The sequence below is a fragment of the Chelon labrosus genome (assembly GCF_963514085.1).
Source record: "Chelon labrosus genome assembly, chromosome: 14".
NCBI classification, from domain to species: Eukaryota; Metazoa; Chordata; class Actinopteri; order Mugiliformes; family Mugilidae; genus Chelon; species Chelon labrosus.
The window spans coordinates 5,123,527-5,150,636 of NC_140347.1; the positions used below are offsets into that span (position 1 = coordinate 5,123,527).

The 27,110-nt window shown below is 39.1% G+C and overlaps 2 protein-coding genes across 3 annotated transcripts; both read left to right on the forward strand.

Annotated features, from left to right (window-relative positions):
• Window positions 1–569: 569 nt before the first annotated feature.
• On the forward strand, window positions 570–12,878 carry LOC311499826 (protein NLRC3-like). The gene is made up of 8 exons (XM_084560959.1): window positions 570–1,124; window positions 1,290–1,365; window positions 2,688–2,907; window positions 3,101–4,904; window positions 6,407–6,580; window positions 8,117–8,290; window positions 8,434–8,480; window positions 8,603–12,878. The coding sequence occupies exons 1-8, from the start codon at window positions 1,078–1,080 to the stop codon at window positions 9,127–9,129; spliced, it is 3,069 nt and encodes a 1,022-aa protein (XP_084417085.1). The 5' UTR covers window positions 570–1,077; the 3' UTR covers window positions 9,130–12,878.
• Window positions 12,879–13,941: 1,063 nt separating this feature from the next.
• On the forward strand, window positions 13,942–25,521 carry LOC311499815 (protein NLRC3-like). Of its 2 annotated transcripts, XM_084560940.1 has the most exons (11): window positions 13,942–14,048; window positions 15,286–17,846; window positions 18,013–18,115; window positions 18,218–18,331; window positions 18,652–18,727; window positions 19,700–19,922; window positions 20,116–21,922; window positions 22,759–22,932; window positions 23,848–24,021; window positions 24,171–24,217; window positions 24,356–25,521. In XM_084560940.1, exons 3-11 carry the CDS (start codon window positions 18,027–18,029, stop codon window positions 24,886–24,888), a joined length of 3,237 nt encoding a protein of 1,078 aa, XP_084417066.1. In that variant the 5' UTR covers window positions 13,942–14,048; window positions 15,286–17,846; window positions 18,013–18,026; the 3' UTR covers window positions 24,889–25,521. The 2 variants fall into 2 exon arrangements, with proteins under 2 accessions (XP_084417066.1, XP_084417067.1); XM_084560941.1 differs by lacking the exons at window positions 13,942–14,048; window positions 15,286–17,846 and having other exon boundaries at window positions 17,915–18,115.
• The last annotated feature ends 1,589 nt before the right edge of the window (window positions 25,522–27,110 follow it).

Here is a 27,110-nt window from a genome sequence, read left to right on the forward strand (position 1 = left end):
CTTTGTTTAGTTTGGTGATGTGAGACAGACTTCAGTTCTTCTTGAACATAAACCAGTAAGACCTCATTTTATTCTCATGAAATAACTTCATTAGGTCCAATGTGCTGCTTAGTCTGATTGGTACAAACCTCACTAATGTTTGGGTTGAGATCCTCTACAATCAGGTGATGAGTTTGGCATCCATCCATTAGTATGGAATGATGTGTTGTGTTTGTGTTAAGGTGTCGGCTCTGTTATGGATCAGTGTGAGGACAGAGAGGAGGGACTCTCTGCCTCTAAACCAGATCCATGTGAGGAATATGACGACCAAACCAAAGCTCACAGGTGAGATCTGGATCCTAATCCACAACTGTTCTTCATGTCAGAGTTTAGAGTCACTCTAGTCTCATCAGGAAAAGTCAAACATCTGGATGTGTTGTGTTGAAGGTCAGAGACACAGGAGAGGACAGACTTTCCTACACCCAGCTGTGTGTCCATGAAGAGTGACAGGTCCATGTCTGAACCTACTAAGTGGACTCTTTTTATAATTGAGTTATTATCAGTATTACTTCATACACGATGAATGTTTTTTGTTTTTCTATCAACGTCACCAAACTAAGGCTGACGGCTTCATTCTGTTTCTGCACAAGTCTAATTCATAAATCCTGTTGTCAGTAAATGTAATACACAAGATAAATTATTATGATCAAACTATATCCTTAAAATAATCCCCAAACTAAAGGAGCAATAACTAGGTTACACTAGTCAACCTGTACCACTGGTGTGGAAGCAAAGCAAACAGTAAACCTGCTAAGTACCATCATTTCTCATACTGGACTGGAAATGAAAAGCTCCTAAATCCCATCAATAAAAGTTCATGATATGATCTAAATATTTATATTTTCTCTCCACAGTTCAGGAAAGATTAGAGGCTCCCTGTGTGATTAGGGATTCTAACTGTTGATGGATGTTGTTCATGTCAGTGTTTAAACTCACATTACTCCAGTTTCATCATTAACAGTCAAAGCTTTGTATGTGATGTGTTAAAGGCCAGAGAATCCTACACCCAGCTGTGTGTCCTTCAAGAGTGACTGGTCCATGTCTGAACCTGATAACTTTAAAGGAGAGAACACTTCAGAAACAAAGTAAGTAGATAAGGCTTCTTATATCTGAGTTATTATCAGTACTGCTCTCATCCTGACAGAGCATATATTGGTGTTGTTTTTATCAACATTCTTCATAACATACCACTACACCTTTACTGTAGGTGTCTTTATGTAATTATGTTAACCTTTTTATATTCTCCTCAGAGTTCAGCAGAGTTCAGAGGATCCCAGGGTTCAGTCTACTCAGGAGCAACAAACAGACCTGGACTCTATATTTACGGTGTGTATAAAACCCAGCTGTTAAATAACAAGCCTCTAATGAAATACTAACATACTGGTTTATGGAGTAATACAGATTGAATCTTGTACTTTTTGACAGACATCAATCAGTGTCATGTGGAACACAACATACACATAGAGACTGATGTAGTCCAGGTGTAGTAGATGAAATGTGCTGATGTGGGGAGCAAATATTAACAAGAGTCTGTTCCAAGAGGCCACTGTTGTGTGTTGTCCTTAACAATTAATGCTTTCTGTTAATTTAAGCATTTACCAAAACCTGTTCATGTTATAGTTTTATAATGAATACAGACTTAAAGTTCAAGCTCAGCTTCAATTCAAGGGGTTGAAGAAAAATATCATCTAAAACAGGGGTTCCCACACTTCATCTGCATGAACCTTATGGCACAATACTTTACTCTGATGACTGCCACTGCACTGATTTCTTTCTTGATCCAGTACTCCCACTCATTTTTCTACCTCTTCTGTATTTAGTTGTAGATATAAATTTGAAAGTGAACTGCTTTGAATGCTCGAGTTTTGCAGCAGCTCACTCGTGGATGCATGAGGTGATCTTGGAGTGGCCAACCCTCAATCTGTCATTGTATTGAAGTATTGAGGACCCCTGATCTAAAACATATATGTATCTAAAACAATGTATGATTTGGGTCAGTGTCTATCTGCCTTTGTCTCATTTGTTTCATTATCAATAAACTATAGTGACTCAATGCCATTGATACCATGTACCATAAGCCTACACCATCCTACTGCCTCCAATGTTGTATGCTTCAGCTCATGGTCAATTCCAAGTCTTCTCCATACTTTTATCTTCCTGCCATCCTAGTACAGATTGATTTCAATTTCACCAAACAATGCTGTTCCAGAAGTGCTCTGGCTTGATTTAGATGTCCTATGATAATGTCTAATCTGGATCTTCCATTACTGGGGCTTATGAAGTGTTTGCACTTTGTTGTGAACCTTCTGGTTATTTGGTCTTATGAAGCCTTCACTCTATGGTAGACTTAGATAATGATATGCCTACCTCTGGAGAAGGTTCATCTGGACGTTTGTCTTCTCCTGCGATCATACTCCTCTTTTTTCCTCTGTGTACATCTGTCTTTTCTATTGCAGACCTCACCGGTTTGTTCTTTTTACTTAGAATGTGTCAAACTGTGGATTCAGACACTTCTACTGATTTGCCATCTCTCTGATACATTAGTTTAGTTTTTGCAACCAAGTTAAAATACCTAAAATTGGTTCTCCAGCCTCCAAAAATATATGGACTGCATTTTTATAGAAAAATATGTTTACATATTGTTCCAGATTCTTAAAGAGAACATTGTCAGCTTTGTGACAGATGAGTTGAAGAAATTCCAGCATCTCCTGAGTCTCAATGAGATCTTAAAGAGCCAGAGGGAGGATGATGAGGTGGATGGTGATAAGAACCAGAAGAAGAGCATCATCAGAGAGGCTTTTTTGAACATCACCCTGTACTACATGAAGGAAATAAAGCAAGAGGAGCTGGCTGACTGTCTGCTGAGTAGTAAGAGACTTTTGACAACTTTTACATTTTCATTTTAGTTGCCTAAAAATATTCTGTATTCATATGTATTAGACCTGAACAAAACAGAAGGGTACACTGCAGCAGTCACACTTAAATATTTGTATAAGATTTGCTATAACATTAACGGTTTATTTAATACTTCATTAATAACAAATGTAATTTGTTCATTCAGGAACTTCTTCTGGACTGTGTCAACGTAAACTCAAATCAGATCTAAAGGAGAAGTTCCAGTGTGTGTTTGAGGGGATTACTAAAGCAGGAAACTCATCTGTTCTGAATCAGATCTACACTGAACTCTACATCACAGAGGGAGAGTCAACAGAGGTCAATGATGAACATGAGGTCAGACAGATTGAAGCAGCTTCCAGGAAGACAGATGAAATGGAAAATAGAATCAAATGTGAAAACATCTTTAAATCATCAGCTCACAAAGATGAACCAATCAGAACAGTGATGACAAAGGGAGTGGCTGGCATTGGAAAAACAGTCTTAACACAGAAGTTCACTCTGGACTGGGCTGAAGACAAAGCCAACCAGGACATCTACTTCACTTTTCCATTCACTTTCAGAGAGTTGAATGTGGTGAAAGAGAGAAAGTTCAGCTTGGTGGAACTTGTTCATCACTTCTTCACTGAAACCAAAGAAGCAGGAATCTGCAGGTTTGAAGAGTTCCAGGTTGTGTTCATCTTTGACGGTCTGGATGAGTGTCGACTTCCTCTGGACTTCCACAACACTGAGATCCTGACTGATGTTACAGAGTCCACCTCAGTGGATGTGCTGCTGACAAACCTCATCAGGGGGAAACTGCTTCCCTCTGCTCGCCTCTGGATAACCACACGACCTGCAGCAGCCAATCAGATCCCTCCTGAGTGTGTTGACATGGTGACAGAGGTCAGAGGGTTCACTGACCCCCAGAAGGAGGAGTACTTCAGGAAGAGATTCAGAGATGAGGAGCAGGCCAGCAGGATCATCTCCCACATCAAGACATCACGAAGCCTCCACATCATGTGTCACATCCCAGTCTTCTGCTGGATCACTGCTACAGTTCTGGAGGATGTGTTGGAAACCAGAGAGAGAGGAGAGCTGCCCAAGACCCTGACTGAGATGTACATCCACTTCCTGATGGTTCAGACCAAAGTGAAGAAGGTCAAGTATGATGGAGGATCTGAGACAGATCCACTCTGGAGTCCAGAGAGCAGGAAGATGATTGAGTCTCTGGGAAAACTGGCTTTTGATCAGCTGCAGAAAGGAAACCTGATCTTCTATGAATCAGACCTGACAGAGTGTGGCATCGATATCAGAGCAGCCTCAGTGTACTCAGGAGTGTTCACACAGATCTTTAAAGAGGTGAGAGGACTGTACCAGGACAAGGTGTTCTGCTTTGTCCATCTGAGTGTTCAGGAGTTTCTGGCTGCTCTCTATGTTCATTTGACATTCATTAATGATGGTGTCAATCTGCTGGGAGAACCACAAAAATCCTCTTCAAGGTATAGATTGTTTCAAGACAAACCTGACCTAGATCCTCTCCACCAGTGTGCTGTGAACAAGGCCCTGCAGAGTCCAAATGGACACCTGGATCTGTTCCTGCGCTTCCTCCTGGGTCTTTCACTTCAAACCAGTCAGAGTCTTCTACACGGCCTGGTGAAAGAGAGAGGAAACAATCAAACAACCAACACAAAAACAGTGAAGTATATCAAAAAGAAGATCAGTGAGGATCTCCTTCTAGATAGAAGACTTAATTTGTTCGACTGTCTGAATGAACTGAAGGATCATTGTCTAACAGAGGAGATCCAACAGTACCTGAGTTCAGGAAGACTCTCAGAAAAGAATCTCTCTCCTGCTCAGTGGTCAGCTCTGGTCTTTACGTTACTGTCATCAGAAGAAGATCTGGATGTGTTTGACTTGAAGAAATTTTCTGCTTCAGAAGATGCTCTGCTCAGGATGCTGCCAGTCATCACAATCTCCAGAAGAGCTCAGTAAGTGAAAAAGTCTGCAAATACAGTATATTAGTACCATACATGATGTTTACCTACAGATTGCACTTTGAATCACACAATTTCAAAGTGCTTTAACAATACAACATCTCTGGAGCACTACAAGTTATAAAGAGATAATGTTTATCATGTACAAGCTCAGTGCAAAGCATTAAAATGTGTTTGAGGAACATATTCCGTCACATTTAGCACATTCATAGTCAGCCGGACTAGCAGTCAAAAACAGATAACACTCAGTTAGAATAATTTCATCAGTCAAGTACAGTACATCAGATAATAGGATTTAAACATTGCTGAGAAATATGAAGGAATCTAATGTAAAGGTATTTTACAGACATCAAACTGAAAAGGTGTCAGCTGCCTAAAAGTAGTTCTGCCAAGGTTATTATACATGCTACATGTCTAAGTAACATCCACACAAATGAATGCCAGGTCCAAAAGTTTCCCAGCAGAACACTGAATTGTCACAACACGGTCAATGATATTCACTTCTCCTGTCAGTGGTCATAATGTTGTGGTTGATCAGTGTATATTAAAACTCATCTTTAAACTCATAACCAACAAAACTGTGATTTTACACAATATACATGGAGTGGTACAAATCTGTTTCTATGACTTGGAGCCTTTGACTGTTCTTATCTAAGTAATTATGCCTCATGCATTGTGGTTACAGTACGAACATGAGACAAGAGGTTGAAAGTAGTTCGGAAGTTGTATGAGAAACTAAGTCTTTTTCTGGTTTCTTTCTGTAGAACAATGTGTAAAAAAATGTCATCAGTGATGAAATGTACTGAGTGTGATGAACCAGGATCAGCTACTGACAGACAACCTCATTATGTCCTCTTACTTTCTTTTATTTTCAGGTTGAGTGATTGTAACCTGTCAGAGAGAAGCTGTAAAGCTCTGGCCTCAGTTCTCAGCTCCCAGTCCTCTTGTCTGAGAGAGTTGGACCTGAGTGATAACAACCTGAAGGATTCAGGAGTGAAGCTTCTTTCTGATGGACTGAAGAGTCCACACTGTCTACTGGAAACTCTCAGGTCAGGAGTCAGTAGTTTATGATGTTTGAATGCTGATTTAAACATGCTTTGTTCAGTGTTTAAAGCTATTCACATGTATATGCTATGACTTACTGTAATTAAAAATGTGAATAACCAATGAGTTATGATGACTTTCGCACTTCATTGAAGTAATACATGTCTTGTGTTATATTGACATAGATAGCGATATGGTTTCTGAGTTGTCCTGCTCACGCAGCTGTTATTGTACTAGCAACATATAAAATAGTCTAAAATGTTACCTCACAGAACATAGATAAACCAGTATATCACCACTCTAGCATGTAGCTATTACTTTGTTGGCCAAGCTTGAATCCCATGACTGATAGGAAACAAAAGTTTATATGTTTTTTATAGAACTACTGAGAGGGCAGTGTTATAGTACAGAATATCTCTATAAAAACTTTGTGATTTTCCTCTTATCTTCAGGTTGAGTGATTGTAACCTGTCAGAGAGAAGCTGTGAAGCTCTGGCCTCAGTTCTCAGCTCCCAGTCCTCTTGTCTGAGAGAGTTGGACCTGAGTGGTAACGACCTGAAGGATTCAGGAGTGAAGCTTCTTTCTGATGGACTGAAGAGTCCACACTGTCTACTGGAAACTCTCAGGTCAGGAGTCAGTAGTTTATGATGTTTGAATATGTCACATCTGTACACATTTATAATTAAGTTCCAATAACAAACAGGTGGAACAATTCTGACAGTGAATACAGAAATGTAGATAATTTAGAATGGTGCCAATATCCAGCACTGTAGACCCAGCTGCTCATTAGTCTCATGTTTAGCACATCATTTGTTCCATAACCAACATGTGGCACTAGATGACAAGTCAGTCCACCATTAAAAGTCAAGGATTTGACTGGTTACCGCAGACACATTTACAGAATTTCATAATTTCAGATTTTAGTCTGGACATATTTCACAGAGTTTGAAGAATTCACTAGGGCTGCAACTAACGATTATTTTAATAATCGATTAATCTGTCGATTATTTTTTCGATTAATCGATGAATCGGACAAAAAAAAAGCATTAATTTCCAACCCTTTATTCAAAAACAGAACTGACAGAGAAGAAAGTGCTAAACATGTTGCTCCTTGAACATCTCTGAGCTGTTAAAGTAATCATTTAAAAAACAAAAACAAATGGACTAACACAAAGTACATACATGTCACTTTATGATGATGAAGCAGCAGAATCGTTAAGTCTGCAGTTCGCCTCGTAAGGACTGTTCGGCACGTTTCAGCTAATCAACGAAATAATTTCTCTCAAACTGTAACAGCCAGAGTTTTACATGGAGCAGTACCAGTTTACGCCACACGGCGGCGCCTCCTTTGTTTTCATCGCTTAGTTCAGCAGGTGTCACTCTTATTGCATCCGTCTCTCTTTTTGACTTCCTCCATCTCCGTAATGTGGACGCTGGTAAAGGCTACAATCCACTAACGTTTTATTATCTGTTATTATAGTGTTCTGTAATAAGCCGTGACACCTGGCTTTATATGGTTCTGTTTAATAAATGTATTGTGCTGAAATCCCTCCACTTCGTCTCCTGCCTTGCTACTTCATGTTGAAGCATACTACTAGCAGACGTGGCTAAGCTTCTCTCCAACTCCATGTTACAAAGCCAGCAATCATTAAACTTACATTTTGCCAATTTCCCAAGTTGAAAACGAGGTTCATGTGTGACAGGAGAAGTCTTGAATCCAAAAGGCATAAATACATATCGCTAACAAACGTTACGTGACGAATAAAATCTCCCCGCTGCGCCTGCGCCGTACGACCGTACCATACCCGGTGCAGCAACACATTACAAACCAGGCTGAACACTGGATTCTACTTCCAGGTCTCATTTGTAATTTAAATTTCGGCATACTGCACCTTAGATGACTTAGGTTGTACGGATTTCTCCGCCATGTTTCAGAACAACGTTAGGGTCTCTCCGATGGTCTTTCCTCTACGTCCGCTCCACGCTCAACTCAGCTTTTCAAACATCTCCGTGGCATAATAATCGTCCGACACAACGAATCGATAATGAAATTCGTTGCCAACTCTTTTAATAATCGAATTTTATCGATTTTATCGATTCGTTGTTGCAGCCCTACAATTCACACTTTTATACTAGGACTAAATATGTTTCTCTCTGTGTAGTTTGTCAGGTTGTCAGGTCACAAAGGAGGGCTGTTCTTCTCTGGTCTTGGCTCTGACCTCTAACCCCTCCCATCTGAGAGAACTGGACCTGAGCTACAATCATCTAGGAGACTCAGGAGTGAAGCTGCTGTCTGATCTAAAAGAGAATCCAGACTGGAGACTGGACACACTCAAGTATGAACACACAACATTTCTTCATTTTCAACTGTGATAGAATTCATATTGGATGGCAAATGCTTCAGAGGGAATGTTCATAGTTATACTTCTTTCAGAATTAGATGAAATTACAACATACGATAAGACCACTTGTTTTTCAGGGTGGACCATGGTGGAGAGCAGAGAATGAAACCTGGTCTGAGAAAGTGTAAGTGTGTGTTTGATTCACCAGAATAATTCAGTTAATCATAGTCACACTTTTCATTTAATAAACCTAGGACACTAACACTGATCTGTTCCATTAATAAATATATGTGTCTTCTCAATCAGATGCTTGTAAACTCACACTGGATCCAAACACAGCAAACAGATACCTCCTGCTGTCTGACAACAACACAAAGGCAAAGCTACTAAGAGAGAGGCAGACACGTCACCTTACTGGAGAGACACTTGACGTCTGTCAGGTTCTGTGTACAGATGGAGTTACTGATCACTGTTACTGGGAGGTAGAGTGTTATGGAGACGTCCTGATAGCAGTGACTTATAAAACAATCAGAAGGACAGGAAAAACTGAAGACTGTTGGTTTGGGTTAAACAGTCAGTCCTGGAGTCTGCAGTGCTCTGAGACTGGTTACTCTGTCTGTCACAAGAAAACAGAAACACGGCTTCCATTCTCTTCCTCTGTATCTAACAGAGTAGCAGTGTATGTGAACTACTTTGCTGGAACCATCTCCTTCTATGAAGTCTTTAATGACAAACTGCTTCCTCTCTACACCTTCCACTCCACATTCACTGAACCTCTCTACCCTGGCTTTGGGTTTGGACACAACTCCTCTGTGACTATTTGTGAGCTGTAAACACATAAGAAACACACTGCTAACTGAATACAGCTGTTGAGGGAGCAGTATGAGCGTTTAACAGCTTTGCTCAAAGGACCTCAGCCATGGATGTAGAAAGGATTTGAACCAGTGACCTTATAGTTGCTAATCAGCTCCCAGCTGGTGATGAAGGACAGCTTATCATAATAAATATATCACTCTATATCAGGGGTTGTACCGACTAGTTGACTTTACTGCTGTGCCATGACGCTTTACTACTACTGCAATGTATATGAAAAGACTAGGGCCAGGACTCGATTAAAAAAATGTATCTAATTAATTAGAGGCTTTGTAATTAATTAATCGAAATTAATCACATTTTAATCGCATATAAATATTTGACATGAGAACAGTGAGAAGTAAGTTTTTTCATATGGATTTTTAGTATACCATTGAATAATGACTGAAATTTCCCATCCACGGGGCCAACCAAAGCGGTCTCATCAGCTTCTTCGTTCATGTTCACTGTGGTTTGTTGTTGTCTGAAGTAATGAACGCTAGTTGGTGCTCACCACATATTAGTCAACTTTAAAAAAATCCGAAGTCATTCAACCCCTAATCTATAATAACCCAGCAAATAGATAATAATAAGAATTTGGATTTAAAACATATTCCTATTTATACAAATCATATTGTCACAATCATTTCATCAGAAGAGGTAAAAAACTATTTGATTCCAACAGCATATATATTATATTTGATATAAAACACTTTTAGTGGAGTATGATGACTGATAATAATGTATGAATGAGTGTTTAAGATTGACATTAAAGAATCAGGGGAAACTCTCAAACAACCAAAATTATTCAGAAGCTGCTATATAGGTTTCCAAATATTTAATTTATTTATTTATTCTAAAATAAATGAGATTCTTTAATGTCAATCTTAAACACTCATTCACTCATTGTCAGATTGTTGTGTCTTATGCAGAGAACCGCGTTCAGTACACTTACAGTTTTTGTCCGTTGCTTCATCACGTTTTGCAAAACTCGGGTCAGTGTTTCAAAACTCTTCACACAAGCAAAAAAGACATAACACTGGGAAATAAACCATTCACATCTATGTCAAATTGAAACTCTGCTATCAAAACTTAACAGTCCTTTGTCAAAATGATACCCACTTGCATCATGTGAATACACTGTCAGATCAGCAGCAACACACTAGTCAGCTTTATATAAAACACTGCAGTCTTTTGTTTTCACTGTTTTTATTCAGTTCCACAGACGGAAAGTTTTCACAACAACCAAAAAGTGAAATACTCAAAATCATTGCATTACAGTAGTGTATTTTACAGTACAGTAAATTTAGTTAAAGCAAAAATAAAACAAAAATAAAACAAACAATGCACTACTGTAAACACAGAAAAACATAATTCTGCACAAATGGGCTTTCGGATCCTCCCGTCTGTTTGCATCCACCCCCATTAGGTCTTCTAGCCATTCTGTAGAAAAATGCAACCACAAATTGTTATTGTTTGCTTCTTTTTTACAGTACTGAATATACTATACTTTACTGTATTTACCATACACAATACTGAAACATCTCAACACATGATCACGGAATGTTTCACAAAACTACCACTTTTGTTTGAAAAGGAGCATTAGCCACCCTGCAGTACAGTATGTGATATGGTAACGTGATATGGTACAGTACTGTAAATACTCTAGATACAGTCTGGGTAGAGTAGAGAGTTGAAGACATACCTGTTTTCCAGTAGGAATGTCCTCATTATGGATGAAACTGTGAAACGGCTTAGATTAGGGTGGACTCTCTGCCCAGCTTCCCTCACAGTCAGGCCATGGTTTATGACATGGTCCACCAAAGTTGCTCTTATGTCATCCGAAATAATGGTCCTTGCATGGCCTCTTCGACCACATCCTCCTCTCTCTCTCTGTCTTCCTTTTCCTCTGCCTCTAGCTCTCCCTGCCTCCATGCTTGCAAAGTTCTCAAAATGGCTTAACTGAGGTCTTTTTGTATCTGGCTGATTGGTGTTCAGTTTTCTAAGTAAGTATTTTCTGGTGTGTGTCTAAGTGCTTTCAATAAATCAATGTGTGTTGTATTTTGAATAGATGTGTTTCCCCAATGGTACCCTGAGATTTCATTTTTGAGCTCATTGTCTTATGTAGGAAATAGTTTGTAGTGTGCAGCAGCAAGTGTCTTGCAGAAAGGGGCAAGTGTGTTACAGAATTTCAACTAAAGTGCAAAGCAGCGCTTTTGTTTAAGGTATGGTTACACTTTGTTTAAGGTATAGTAACAACAACTTCAAGTTATGTTACTTTGGTTTAAGCATGTGTCTATAGTGTTAAAGCAACTGGCAAAAACTGTAAAAAGTGCCATTTCGAATTGCAAAATGTGTGTAAAGCAGAAAATGTGTTTAAAGTTTTGGAGATTTGAGATGATGTTTTGCTCCCTGCGTGTCAGTTTAAATATTTGTGCTATCCATGTCATTTTAGTGTGTTAGCAACTGGAAAAAACTGTAAATACTTGGAAACCTTTAAAGCAACTTATAAATAATTTTGGTAGTTTGAGAGTTTTCTCTGATCCTGTAATATCGATCTGAAACACTCATTCATACATTATTATATATATGCAAATATAATATATATGCTATTGGAATGGAACCATTTTTTACCTCTTCTGATGAAATGATTGTGACAATGTGATTTGTACAAATAGGAATGTGTTTTAATCCAACTTATTGGACGACAGTGTATATAATTATAAAAATGCATCTCCTAAAGGAAGTTCCCCAATTTCACATCTATATAAAAAAGAGTCGACATCCTTCTAGAACCAAGTCCAGGTCAGTCTTTAGTTCTTTGGTTAACGTTGGTTAAAGTTGGAACTGAGGGGATAGTTTGCCTGGGTTCTCATCACAGAACCCTATAGGTCACCACTGGTTGTAAATACTGTAGCAATTATTTTCATTAGTGATAAATGAAATTCACTTTTTAAACGTTAAACAAAAACACGGCAAGCATGTGTGACTGTTATTTTCTTCGACTAATCATCAAAAATATATGCATACGAGGAGATGTAGTAGCTGTTGATATTTTTTGCTCAACAGAATGGGATTGTTATTTGATTAATAGTTAGTTGCTAATTATTTTTCTGTCTGGTAGTTGAGTATCACAATGGGGCATTTCATATGATATTTTAAAATGAAAGGTCCCATCACAAGGTTCAAAAACTAACTGATGTTAACTGTGTGTTCTGTATGCTGTATAACACTGGGAGAATTCAATTAAATAAAGACATCAAGTAATCCTTTCTCTGCTCTACATATTATTTTGTTTTATTTGCTTCTTGATGTTTTTAGATTGTGCAAAATAAAATATACTAGAGCATCTCCTCATTACAGGCTGCTGGATAGTAATGTCTCTGTTGCTTTGTGATGTGTATTTCTGTTCTGTATCATCACAATAAATAAATGAGTAATAATTTATTTGAAAGAACTAGAACTGGACTGGAGGTCCCAAATAACAGCCATAGAACGTTGTGTGTGTGTATATGATGGACATCTTGTTGGCCCCTGACAGGGGGCTGTAATCTGTTTACAGCTGTATACACTGGTGACCTGCAACAAAAGTAATAAACAACAAATCATTCAAAGATTCATTCTTATTTTCTTACACAAGAATCTAATGCATTGACCTGAATGAAGAGTGCTTATGAGAAACACATTTCTTTCTTATGTGTATGCGTGTTTTTGGTTGTGTATCCATGTATTCATACATGTGTGCGTGATTTTGCTTGTTTGTGAATATGTGCGTGTGTGTGCATGATTATTTGCATGTGCGTGTGTTTTTGGTTGCGTATATGTGTGGCATATGTGTGTGTGATTTTGGTTTTGTGTGTGTGTTTGCATGTGTGTGTGCACATTTATGAGTGTGTGTGTTTGCGTGTGGGGTGTGCGTGCGTGTGCATTTGTGAGCGTGTGCGTGTGTTTGCATGAGTGTTCCTGTGTGTGCATGCATGTGTGTGTGTGGGTGTGCGTGTGTGTGTGTGTGTGTGCGCGTGTTTGTGTGCATGTTTGTGTGTGTGTGTGCATGTTTATGTGTGTGCATGTTTGTGTGTGTGCATGTTTATGTGTGTGCATGTTTGCGTGTGTGCGTGTTTGCATGTTTGTTGTGTGCATGTTTGTATGTGCGTGTGTGTGTTTTTGGTTGTGTATGTCTGCGTGGGCATGTGTATGTGAGTACGTGTGTGCATGTTTATGTGTGTGCATGTTTGTGAGTGTGTGTGTGTGTTTTTGTGTGTGTGTGTGTTTGCGTGTTTGTGTGTGTGCGTGTCTGTGCATTTGTGAGTGTGTGCGTGTGTGTATGCGTGTGACTTTGGTTGAGTATGGGGGGGGTGCATGTGTGTGTGTACATGTTTGTGAGTGTGTGCGTATTTGTATGCGTGTGTGCATGTATACAAATACGCATACTTACTAATGAAGACCAGCAGAGTGATTGAAGGTTTACCAGAAAGATTTATGATTTCTCTTCCTCATCTTCTGAGTAGAGTTATGTTTGTATGTCTCTCTGGAGGACATGCTTAGTGTCCTCCTGACTGTGTTTAGGGAGAAACTGTTTTCATTGTCTTTAATCAAATTAAAATCAACTTTAAAGTTTTTTTTTTGGAGAATTTGGAGAATTACAATACTCACTACACTAGAGCTAGGTGAGACTGCACATTAAAGAGTCTTTCATGTCTTTTCTTGTTAGTACTTGTTCTATTTACTGTCTGGGTGCGGTGCTTCCCTGTCAGGTTCTACCTCTTTCAAACAGGTAAGGTTTTTCAGGATGTTTTCAGGACACACACTGTTCAGACCTAACCAACCATCGTGACTCTCAACCCCAGATTAAACCTGAAGTGACTTCAGTCTAAACTCTACATCCACCTTCCTAGTGCAGGTAAGATTTAAACTTTTACTTGTTAGGACTAAGAACATCATCACTGATGTGAAGTTGTTTTAAATATTTTGCCAAATGATTTATTTGGAGTCTTCATTCAGTTCTGTCCTCACTTAATGTTAAATATGTAAAAGTTATGTCTATCAATAATTCTAAGATAGTTTCTATCACATCTGAGTGAGACTGTATGTCAAGGTTTTTATGAAGCTGTCAGAGCGTATCCAGGTCTGTAGGCCACAGGTAAAACGAGGTAAAACCAGTTCAAATAAAATGGTGCTAATGCTGTATATTACTGAAAGTTGAAGGATGTCTTTATAAAAGTTGCCCAATCTGGAATATTCATCTGTTCTTTTATTTATTTATTTTTGTTTGTTCGGTTTATTGGCCCCTCTACAGAATACTTGATAGGTCTACTTTCGTTTTCAGAGCAATGACGCAGTTTATTAGTTCTGCTCATATAATGTCGACATGGTGAACTGATAAATGATAAAAACTATTAAATGAATATTGCTGTTTATTTTTTTTCTCATGCATGTATAACAGATAGCTGTTACTAACCTTGGAAATGCTTTATAGTAAGGTACAAAGTTTCATAATTATAATCTAGTCAGTGTGATAATTAATATTCATTCATTTATTTTTGCAGAACCAACTTGTAAATACTTATTTAGGCCTACTTCTTTCCAGTAGCCTGTCCATAAATACTCTCTGTGCATCCTCCAGTAGAGATCCATACTAGTTAGTAAGTACATCAGTTTAATATGTGACAGCCTGACTCTTAAGATGAGACAAAAGAGGGAGACAACTCGTAGTCTTAGAGTGTAGACCATAGTTTTAATGAAATTAACAAAGGTAAATGTTTTAATGAGGAGTCAGTCAGTACGTCTGTCTGTTGCTGTGCTTGCATGAGGATCAATGTATGAGTGAGACAAAGATATACTTCACAAACCAGTCCGTCAAGGGAGAGAAAGAAAGAGAGAATAAAACCATGGAGACCTGTTCAGGTGTGATACATCTGTAATAAGAGCTTAGCTCCACCCTCAGAGGAAAGAAAACATTGTGGAACCACAAATATGTCCAGTGTGTTAGGGTTGTGTTCACCTTTATGTCTTTAAAAATGATCAAGATGAGTCATTTACCCAGAGACCAACTGTACGTACAACATCAGCCCAGATGTGATCACTAACACCTCTGACTACAAACTGAATAACTTTTCTGTGTCTGTGTCTTTGTTTAGTTTGATGATGTGAGACAGACTTCAGTTCTTCTTGAACATAAACCAGTAAGACCTCATTTTATTCTCATGAAATAACTTCATTAGGTCCAATGTGCTGCTTAGTCTGATTGGTACAAAGAAGACAGAACATTTGTCTCCAGTCTTGGGTTTTACACGACACTCAGTGATGAGAGTCATCCACTAGAGATTTAACCCCTTGACGCCTGATTTGATTTACAATTGTGTTAAAAAAATAATTATTTGTGTCTGTGCTTTGAACTCCGACTGGTCCTACGAGAAACTAGTGCTTGAAAAGGTTCCTAGGTACTGTATGTATTGAATGTGCACACACCGACATTGGAGTATTACATGCGTTATTTCGGCTGCAGTCTGAGCTGAAGCAGTGCTTTGCGAATTCGCGACACTCGATGTCAAGGGGTTAATACCTCATGAAGGTTCTGGTTTAGTTTCAAACAACTGAGAGAGACGTTGATTCAACTGTGTTTTCATTGTGGAGGCTGTGGGTTGTAGGACTATTGAATGGACACATGTTCCTAATATTTTGACACTATAGTCAGTGGGCTAGACTAAATAACAGAAACACTTTGTCAATCAACACAGCTTTTCAGATTTGACAAATGAAGACCAGCAGAGTGATTGAAGGTTTACCAGAAAGATTTCTGATTTCTCTTCCTCATCTTCTGAATAGAGTTATGTTTGTATGTCTCTCTGGAGGAGATGCTTAGTGTCCTCCTGACTGTGTTTAGGGAGAAACTGTTTTCATTGTCTTTAATCAAATTATCGTCACCCTGTTAAAATAATCGCCTAACTCAAGTTTTCAAGTTTTTCAGGAAACACAAAAAACTTCACCAAAAGTGTCACACACTTCACATAGGCCATAATCTTAAAGGGGTAAAATCACATGATCTGATCAACTGAGGATGTAGGTGATTTTACCATAGGTGGCCAGCGTCATGAGGAGATGATTTAGAAAAAAAAAAAAACAATTTTGACAAAAAATGACTTAGGCGATTATTTTAACAGTGTGACAGAATAAGCTTTAAAGTTTGTTTTTGGAGAATTTTAGACAATACTCACTATACTAGAGCTAGGTGAGACTGCACATTAAAGAGTCTTTCATTTGTTTTCTTGTTAGTACTTGTTAGTGCTACTTCCTCCATTCCTTCAATCTGGCTAGAGTTACTGTATGTATCTGTGTCTGTTCCTGAGCAGGTACGGTGTTCTAACATGTTCTAACCTGTTCCTGAGCAGGTACGGTTTTTCTTGATGTTTCCAGCACACACTGTTCAGAACTAAAGAACCATCGTGACTCTCAAACCCAGGATTTAACCTGAAATGACTTCAGTCTAAACTCTACATCCACCTTTCTAGTGCAGATAAGATTTAAACTTTTACTTGTTAGGACTAAGAACATCATCACAAGTTGTTTTAAATATTTTGCCAAACGGTTATTTGGAGACTTCGTTCAGTTCTGTCCTCACTTAATGTTAAATATATAAAAGTTATGTCTTCATCGCTAATTCTAAGATGGTTTCTGTCACACCTGAGTGAGAGTGTATGTCACTGTTTTTATGAAGCTGTCAGAGCGTATCCAGGTCTGTAGGCCACAGGTAAAGTAAAGTGCTTTATTTTGTCATTATACAACGTACAACGAAATTGCATGATCGGATGGAGGGTTAGTCCTGAGCCTGAGCCGCGCACGCTGCCACTGTGAGCCAACCTGACCCGGTGCCTAGCACCCATGTTTTTTGATGATGGGAGGAAACCGGAGAAACCGGAGAAAACCTACGCAAACACGGGGAGAACATGCAAACTCCACACAGAAAGGCTCTGAGAATTAATCCCTTTCCCCCCCGGGGATTCGAACCATTTATTTTTGCAGAACCAATTTTTAAATACTTAATGAATTCATATCATATTTAGGCCTACTTCTTTCCAGTAGCCTGTCCATAAATACTCTCTGTGCATCCTCAAGTAGAGATCCATGCTAGTTAGTAAGTACATCAGTTTAATATGTGACAGCCTGGCTCTTAAGATGAGACAAAAGAGGGAGACAACACGTAGTCTTAGAGTGTAGACCACAGTTTTAATGAAATTAACAAAGGTAAATGTTTTAATGAGGAGTCAGTCAGTACGTCTGTCTGTTGCTGTGTTTGCATGAGGATCAATGTATCAGTGAGACAAAGACATACTTCACAAACCAGTCCACCAGGGGACAGAGAGAAAGAGAGAAATGTCATGGACACCTGTTCAGGTGTGATACATCTGTAATAAGAGCTTAGCTCCACCCTCAGATACCTGAAATCAGGGAAGAGAAACACAGAGGAAATAAAACACTGTGGAAGGATAAATATGTCCAGTGTGTTAGGGTTATATTCACCTTTATGTCTTTAAAAATGGTCAAGATGAGTCATTTAGCCAGAGACCAACTGTACGTACAACATCAGCCCAGATGTGATCAATAATACCTCTGACTACAAACTGAATAACTTTTCTGTGTCTGTGTCTTTGTTTAGTTTGATGATGTGAGACAGACTTCAGTTCTTCTTGAACATAAACCAGTAAGACCTCATTTTATTCTCATGAAATAACTTCATTAGGTCCAATGTGCTGCTTAGTCTGTTTGGTACAAACCTCACTGATGTTTGGGTTGAGATCCTCTACAATCAGGTGATGAGTTTGGCATCCATCCATTAGTATGGAATGATGTGTTGTGTTTGTGTTAAGGTGTCGGCTCTGTTATGGATCAGTGTGAGGACAGAGAGGAGGGACTCTCTGCCTCTAAACCAGATCCATGTGAGGAATATGACGACCAAACCAAAGCTCAAAGGTGAGATCTGGATCCTAATCCACAACTGTTCTTCATGTCAGAGTTCAGAGTCACTCTATTCTCATCAGGAAAAGTCAAACATCTGGATGTGTTGTGTTGAAGGTCAGAGACACAGGAGAGGACAGACTGTCCTCCACCCAGCTGTGTGTCCATGAAGAGTAACAGGTCCATGATTGAACCTATTAACTTTAAAGAACAAAAAACATCTGAAACAAAGTAAGTCAACACAGTTATATGTCATAACACAATAGTATGAAACATAACTAGTAGCTGTGAAAGTATTAATGGATCCAAAATAAATATTTTCTTTTTGGTGAGGATGTTCTTTATGTAGCCATTATATTCATTAACCGTCCGAAACAAGCAGGTTTAGCTCCTGTCACTTTAAGGCCTGTCCTTCTTCCTTCTGACTGGCTGACAATAACTACCAAAACTAGTTCATCCATAACACTGGTTAAGTACATTCCTAGCTCCATATTGTCTGTTGTGGGACTCTTTTACAGTAGCTAATTATGTTAACCTTATTTTCTTTGCAGAGTTCAGCAGAGTTCAGAGGATCCCAGGGTTCAGTCTACTCAGGAGCAACAAACAGACCTGGACTCTATATTTGCGGTGTGTATAAAACCCAGCTGTTAAATAACAAGCCTCAAATGAAATACTGACATACACCATACACACCGAAAGACTAGAATAGTCCAGGTGTAGTAGATGGAATGTGCTGATTTTGATTAGCTTTTTTTTTTTTTTTTTTTTGCTATTTTAAGTGGTTACCAAAACATGTTCAAGTTATAGATTAAAAAAAAGTTCAAGTTCAAGTTATTCCTGGCTAAAACACTTCAGCTTCTGTCCACATATACTGAGGCCAGTATAATATTATGCCATGTGTATGGACGCTGTTATGAGCCAAAACAGATCATTCTATAACTCGACCAAAAAACTTCACAAGCACAAGAGATGCAAGTATGTTTAAACATGGCAGTGGCACTAATAGGCTAGCATTCATTTTCATTTCTACATTTATGTTGTTTGTGGGTTTTTCTGTCTTTAGTTTTATCTTCAGCAGATGCAATGTAGTGAGATCAGGAGGCTGACTGCTGTGTTTTTTTTTTTCATTTTTTGGGTCATTGCCTGCCTTTGTCTTTTGACTCATCATCAATAAACTTACTCAAATGACTCACTGCCATTGGATGCTATGTGCCTACACCATCCTACTGCCTCCAGTGTTTTACAGATGATGTTGTATGATTCAGCTCATGGTCCATTCCAAGCTTTCTCCATACATTTCTCTTCCTGTCATTCTGGTACAGGTTGATGAAAAATAACAATCATTCCACAACTGTTTGTAAAACAGATTTTAGTTAGCTCCCTTTCAAAAGAGTAGCCACACATTAAAGCGCTGTAATTCATACACCTTCCATCAAAGTTGGATGTGAATATGCTCAAATTTAAACAGTCTGCTTGTTACGGTCGTATTCAGTTTGTAACTATAACATGAATATAAGGTAAAATAGCAAAGATTGTAACAGTTTTCAAAATATGTGGACCTAACTGTTTACACAAAATGATTTTAATATGTTCTTCCAGATTCTTAAAGAGAACATTGTCAGCTTTGTGACGGATGAGTTGAAGAAATTCCAGCATCTTCTGAGTCCAGATCAAGAAACCCTAAAGAGCCAGAGGAAAGCTGAGGAGGAGGATGGCGAAGAGAAAGAGAAGAAGAGGATCATCAGAGAAGCTTTTCTGAACATCACCCTGCACTACATGAGGGAAATGAAGCAAGAGAAGCTGGCTGACTGTCTGCTGAGTAGTAAGATACTTTAGACAACTATTACTTTTTCATTTTTGTGGCCTAAAAATATTCTGTACTCATATGTATCAGATCTGAACAAAACAGAGGGGTAAACTGCAGCAGTCACACTTAAATATCTGTATAAGATTTACTATAACATATTCAGTTTATTTAATCCTTCATTAATAACAAATGTCATTTCTTCTTTCAGGAACTTCTTCTGGACTGTGTCAACGTAAACTCAAATCAGGTCTAAAGAAGAAGTTCCAGTGCGTGTTTGAGGGGACTAATAAACCAAGAAACTCATCCTTTCTGAATCAGATCTACACTGAACTCTACATTACAGAGGGAGAGTCAACAGAGGTCAATGATGAACATGAGGTCAGACAGATTGAAGCAGCTTTCAGAAAGATAGATGAACTTGAAAATAGAATCAAATGTGAAAACATCTTTAAACCATCAGCTCACAGAAATAAACCAATCAGAACAGTGATGACAAAGGGAGTGGCTGGCATTGGGAAAACAGTCTTAACACAGAAGTTCACTCTTGACTGGGCTGAAAACAAAGCCAACCAGGACATCCAGTTCACATTTCCATTCACTTTCAGAGAGTTGAATGTGGTGAAAGAGAGAAAGTTCAGCTTGGTGGAACTTGTTCATCACTTCTTCACAGAAACCAAAGAAGCAGGAATCTGCAGGTTTGAAGAGTTCCAGGTTGTGTTCATCTTTGACGGTCTGGATGAGTGTCGACTTCCTCTGGACTTCCACAAGACTGAGATCCTGACTGATGTTACAGAGTCCACCTCAGTGGATGTGCTGCTGACAAACCTCATCAGGGGGAAACTGCTTCCCTCTGCTCGCCTCTGGATAACCACACGACCTGCAGCAGCCAATCAGATCCCTCCTGAGTGTGTTGACATGGTGACAGAGGTCAGAGGGTTCACTGACCCCCAGAAGGAGGAGTACTTCAGGAAGAGATTCAGAGATGAGGAGCAGGCCAGCAGGATCATCTCCCACATCAAGACATCACGAAGCCTCCACATCATGTGTCACATCCCAGTCTTCTGCTGGATCACTGCTACAGTTCTGGAGAATGAGTTGAAAACCAGAGAGAGAGGAGAGCTGCCCAAGACCCTGACTGAGATGTACATCCACTTCCTGGTGGTTCAGACCAAAGTGAAGAATGTCAGGTATGATGGAGGTTCTGAGACAGATCCACTCTGGAGTCCAGAGAGCAGGAAGATGATTGAGTCTCTGGGAAAACTGGCTTTTGATCAGCTGCTGAAAGGAAACCTGATCTTCTATGAATCAGACCTGACAGAGTGTGGCATCGATATCAGAGCAGCCTCAGTGTACTCAGGAGTGTTGACACAGATCTTTAAAGAGGAGAGAGGACTGTACCAGGACAAGGTGTTCTGCTTCGTCCATCTGAGTGTTCAGGAGTTTCTGGCTGCTCTCTATGTTCATTTGACATTCATTAATGATGGTGTCAGTCTGATGGAAGAATCACAAAAATCCTCCCTGTGGTATAGCTTCTTTGTGAATGAACCTGACCTAGATCATCTCCACCAGTGTGCTGTGGACAAGGCCTTACAGAGTGCAAATGGACACCTGAATCTGTTCCTGCGCTTCCTCCTCGGTCTTTCAGTCCAAACCAGTGAGAGTCTTCTACATGGTCTGGTGAACGAGAGAGGAAACAGACAAAAGACCAACATAAAAACAGTGAATTACATCAAGAAGAAGATCAATGAGGATCTCCCTCCAGAGAGAATCCTTAATTTGTTCCACTGTCTGAATGAACTGAAGGATCATTCTCTAATAGTGGAGATCCAACAGTACCGGAAGGCTTCAGGAAGAGTCTCAGAAAGTTATCTCTCTCCTGCTCAGTTGTCAGCTCTGGTCTTTACGTTACTGTCATCAGAAGAAGATCTGGATGTGTTTGACTTGAAGAAATTTTCTGCTTCAGAAGATGCTCTGCTCAGGATGCTGCCAGTCATCAAAGCCTCCAGAAGAGCTCTGTAGGTTTACACATTGTATCAATACCAAACATGTTTTCATGGTACCTGTATGGTAGTAACATAGATTACAAAGATATTTAAGGCAAAACTTTGATATCCAATCTTTCCTTCATAATAGTGGATTCTTGACAGGATCTAGATAAGCCGTGATATCACATGAAACAACGCCCAAGACAACGCATATGAAACAATATGCCGTCTACATTACATCCCTAATTCTGGTGGGCAAAGGAATATTGTATAAAACTGGCAAAATACGCTTTTAACAATAGAGAGGGTAGAGCGCATTGTCCATGAACCAGAGGGTTAGTGGTTCGATCCCCAGAATGTGCCACATGCTCAAGTGTCCTTGACCAAGACACTGAACCTCCAGTTGCTCCCAGTGCATGGCACTGGTGTGTGAATGTGTGATCGTATGTGTAAATGCATGGGTAGATGCGTCATTGTGATTGTAAAGCGCTTTGAGTACCAATAGGTAGAAACGCGCTATTTAAAAAAAACAAGGACATTGTGCAAACTGCCTAAAGCCACTACTGCCAAAGCTAAAGTGTACATATCGAAGTTGAAGGTGGAGAATGTATCATATTTACAGTATTTAAATGAGTAAACAAATAGATGGAATTCCGGAAGCTGTAACATTAAGGCATTATAGATAATAAATAGTGATGATGATTTTTTCCTTGTATTTTTTAAAGATGTTTGTGTGATTTTTCCGTATGAGAACAGCACATATCCATACTTAAGTGCAGACATACTGTACAATAATCACTGAAACTTAAATGTGCAGATTTGAAAAAAAAAAAAAACTACTATGTTCATCACTTTCTTCAATTCAGGTTGAGTGATTGTAACCTGTCAGAGAGAAGCTGTGAAGCTCTGGCCTCAGTTCTCAGCTCCCAGTCCTCTTGTCTGAGAGAGTTGGACCTGAGTGGTAACGACCTGAAGGATTCAGGAGTGAAGCTTCTTTCTGATGGACTGAAGAGTCCACACTGTCTACTGGGAACTCTCAGGTCAGGAGTCAGTAGTTTATGATGTTTAAAATCTTTGAAGTCTCTAACAATAGACAGGCTGATTGAGACTTCAGACTGTTTCTTTGTATGTTCATGTCTCTGAGCTTAAGTAACCCTGTAGCTCTGGGACCCTTTCATTTGCCATAAGTGGTCATTGAAGGGTTGACTGATTTTGTAAAATATCTTCTATTTTTTCAGAGGGAATTTATTTGAGTGATTTGGCACAGTTTTCTGTTTCCAACTGAGTAAAATCAAAATACAGTATCTAGTATTGGACTGTCTTTGCCAATCTTGCGTATTTGCATAGTTTTAAGAAGTTCTCCTAATAAATGTTTTGTGACATAAGAGTTTAAACTGATTTGAAACTTTAAAGTGTATCAAATGATTAATGGCCAACAAGGGCATTAATTCGGAACAATATAGTTGAATACAGTTGCTTAAAGATTAATTTCATATCCTAATAACCTTTGCATTAAAATTAATTTAACATAACAAATTATTGTGTGGAGTGATTTAGAAGGGCTGGAAATGTACAATGGATCCAATGGCCATAACTTTAGCCACAGTTTATATCTGTCACTCATCCAAAAATGCTTCTCAAACACTTAATGACAAAAACAGCTTAAACAGTAACCTGGACCAAAGATCCTCCTTGATCTGGTTTAACCTTTGTAAATATACAGAAACAAAATAATGACCACAACCACAAAACAAAAATGGCAGGCATGTAAACTGATCAACCACAACATTAAAACCACCAACAAGTTAAATGAATAGCAGCAATGATTCACTGTTCTGTAATGTTCTTCTGGGAAAACTGGGTGCTCGTAGTTATGTGAATGTGACTTTGAGCCGTACTACCAGTAGCATCCCTGTTCCACTGATGCCATCAAGTTTGTTTGTGTGTTTGTGTAGAGTGTCAGGTTGTCAGGTCACAAAGGAGGGCTGTTCTTCTCTGGTCTCGGCTCTAACCTCTAACCCCTCCCATCTGAGAGAACTGGACCTGAGCTACAATCATCTAGGAGACTCAGGAGTGAAGCTGCTGTCTTATATAAAAGAGAATCCAGACTGGAGACTGGACACACTCAAGTATGAACCAATCAGAAGAGCACACACTGTTTCGTTGTTACAGCAACAATAAATTCCTAATTTTCAACTGTCATAGAATTTATATTGGATGGAAGATGGATCTTTCACGATTAAAGATAACATTCTGGTCTATCTGCTTCTTTCTCCAGGTTGGACCATGGTGGAGAGCAGAGAATGAAACCTGGTCAGGAAAAGTGTAAGTGTGTGTTTGATTCACCAGAATAATATAAAATTCAGTAGTAATGTCTAATTTACATTCACAAAATAGATAAAAACACAAATTATTGATTTGTTGAGATGATAACAAATAAATCTACTGTTTTCTCTTAATCAGATGCCTGTAAACTCACACTGGACTTAAACACAAAACACCCACACTTGTGTGTGTCTGACAGGGACCCAAAGGTGATGATGATAATAAGAACAAAGCACTTGATTCACAACCCTTCAGAGACATTTGACCACTGTCAGGTTCTGTGTAAAGATGAAGTGACTGATCGTTGTTACTGGGAGGTAGAGTGGGAAGGAGACGTCCTGATAGGAGTGACTTATAAAACAATCAGAAGAAGAGGAAACACTGAAGACTGTTGGTTTGGGAGGAACAGACAATCCTGGAGTCTGCAGTGCTCTGAGAGTGGTTACTCTGTCTGGCACAATAAAACAGAAATAGAGCTTCCATTCTCTTCTTCCTCTGTATCTAACAGAGTAGCAGTGTATGTGAACTACTCTGCTGGAACCATCTCCTTCTATGAAGTCTTGAATGACAAACTGTTTCCTCTCTACACCTTCCGCTCCACCTTCACTGAACCTCTCTACCCTGGCTTTGGGTTTGGACTCAACTCCTCTGTCTCTATTTATGAACTGTAGACAAATACTCACACTGCTCACTGAATATAGTCAGTGACTTGTCACTCTGGGCTGACCATGGAAATTAAGATGCTATGAGTATTTTGGAGATGTGACTCTCTGGATTACGCACACAAGCTTGCACAAGCTGTCCCTGTTAAACCATTTACAGTAGACAGTCCTGGTGTCCTGTTCATGTTCTACTTTTTTCTACTTATTTAATTTACAAAAATGATTTCTGATTCATTCCAGAGGAAAGCAAGTCTTTATTAGGTCTGCTTTTATGTGTTACGACTGTGTACGCAGTTTACTTTCTACAGGTTCATTATTCCTGAGGAACTGATGGAGGAAAAAAGTGTTTTGTTTTTTTTACTTGCAAACATGCAAAATGAGACCCTGTGATCTGTATCGGCCAGTTTCATATACAGTCTATTTACAGTTTATTTAGTATATAGTTCATATTTCCTGAGCATTTAGATTTTCTTTCTTATTATGTAAATTATTTTGTATTTTTTTTCTTCCTATTACTTCCATCTCAATAAGTAATGAAATTATTATTTTTCATTTCATTATTATTATTTAGTTTTATTGTTATTGTGTTTCCTTGTACTGTATTGTCTTGCCCTCTCTGTATATATAATTCCATGCTCTTTCTTGGTTGTGTATAGGTTTATGTTGCACCACAGTCCTGATGGAATGTTTTTTCATTTTCCTTGGCAGTGCGTTTGCATTAGGTCAGATGTTTCATTCATTCATTCATTTTCTATACCCGTTTAGTCCTGTTAAGGGTCACGGGGGTCTGCTGGAGCCTATCCCAGCTGTCAGGTCAGATGTTTGTCTTGTCTAAATAGATACATTGGCAGGTGTTCAGTGAATTGAGATTTCCATATTATTATTATCTCCTACAGACATACATTAGTAAGGGTCCTCTCTTCTGCTCTGCAATTAACAAAATATTCATTTGTGTCTCATTTTGTACGAGGACAGGTATGTAAATAGTATACATTGTATTTGTATGGGTGTCAGTCGTTTCCATGGTTGTCACCACAACATCCAAACCTAAAGCTGAGGCCTCTGCCTCTATCAAGCTGTCAGCACTTAAGTACAACTCATCCTGACAGTGTACATAGACATTCTCTATGCCTCCATTCTCTCTGAGCATGTCTGCTCCACGTGGGCTAAACATCAGGTGAGGAGTTTCCCAGAGGGACAGAAACATGGAGGTAGAAAAACAACCAGTTGTTGAAAGAAATGTTTGAAAAGATTAACCAAGCTGGAATCCATGCGGACAGCAACGTTGGAGACGTGGAGACATCTTGGTTCATCATCTTCTACTGTAGCAATTCAGGACTGTCAATAAAGCTTTGTACAAAAAACTTCTAATTCTGTAAGCAGAACCACTTTGTCAATAAAGTTATCTAGTGATCCAGTTGCCTTTTTAAATGCTTTTTGGAACTGTGCCTAATGGTAGTTTTAGATGGTTCTCCAGTTATAAATATTTATGACAAGGCTGGACACCAGAACCACTGATAGAGCCACCTCCCTCTGCTGATTGGAACCTGGGGCCCTTCAGGGAGCCTAGCCTGGGAGGAGAGTTGATGGGTGTGCACCTGGTAGCAAGGCCTTCATCCTCAGACTGAAGGAACCCCAAAACATCAGCGTACAAGAAGCCATTTCCTCTTTAGACTGAAAACACTGAGTGTTTCCAGTAAACCTCAACAACTCATCCACACATAAAGCATTTTAAGAATGGGTTAAAATAACACCACCAAGCTCTGAGCAAAAACTAGCTTTTAATAAATTTGTGCAATTACACCAAACAAAGAAAAACAGCCCTTTCTTTCTGAATCGCTGCTCGTGGCAATTCCAGTGCTTTCATTCGCTTTTTATGGGGCTCGGTGACGCTGGTAGTTCCTGCAGTGAAGCTTTGAAGCTCAGAGGATGCATTGAAAAACATGTTGGGACACACTTGGCTCTGACATTTCTGGCTTTTAGTTGAAGGAAAATGACCAATCTGGATGTAACATGGTGACCAGATGGCTTCCTATTGGTTTGGCACCATCGGTCCAACCTTTATAGATTTTGTTCTTGTACTAGATTGTTCTAGGAACAAGAGGAGGGTAACTATATTGTAGCGGAGAGAGAGTAATAAATACATCACCTAGACAGGAAAGGAGGATGGGAAGGGGAGGGGAGGAGATTAATTAAAACACCTGAGGTGAAGAAAAAAAACTCAACTAACA

Coding starts and splice junctions, on each gene's coding strand:
- LOC311499826 (XM_084560959.1), top strand. CDS start 1,078: ATGTCTGAACCTGATAACTTTAAAGGAGAGAACACTTCAGAAACAAA. Junction 4,905..6,406: donor ACAATCTCCAGAAGAGCTCA/GTAAGTGAAAAA, acceptor TCTTATCTTCAG/GTTGAGTGATTGTAACCTGT. Junction 6,581..8,116: donor TGTCTACTGGAAACTCTCAG/GTCAGGAGTCAG, acceptor CTCTCTGTGTAG/TTTGTCAGGTTGTCAGGTCA.
- LOC311499815 (XM_084560940.1), top strand. CDS start 18,027: ATGGATCAGTGTGAGGACAGAGAGGAGGGACTCTCTGCCTCTAAACCA. Junction 18,116..18,217: donor GACCAAACCAAAGCTCAAAG/GTGAGATCTGGA, acceptor GTTGTGTTGAAG/GTCAGAGACACAGGAGAGGA. Junction 18,728..19,699: donor ACCTGGACTCTATATTTGCG/GTGTGTATAAAA, acceptor ATGTTCTTCCAG/ATTCTTAAAGAGAACATTGT.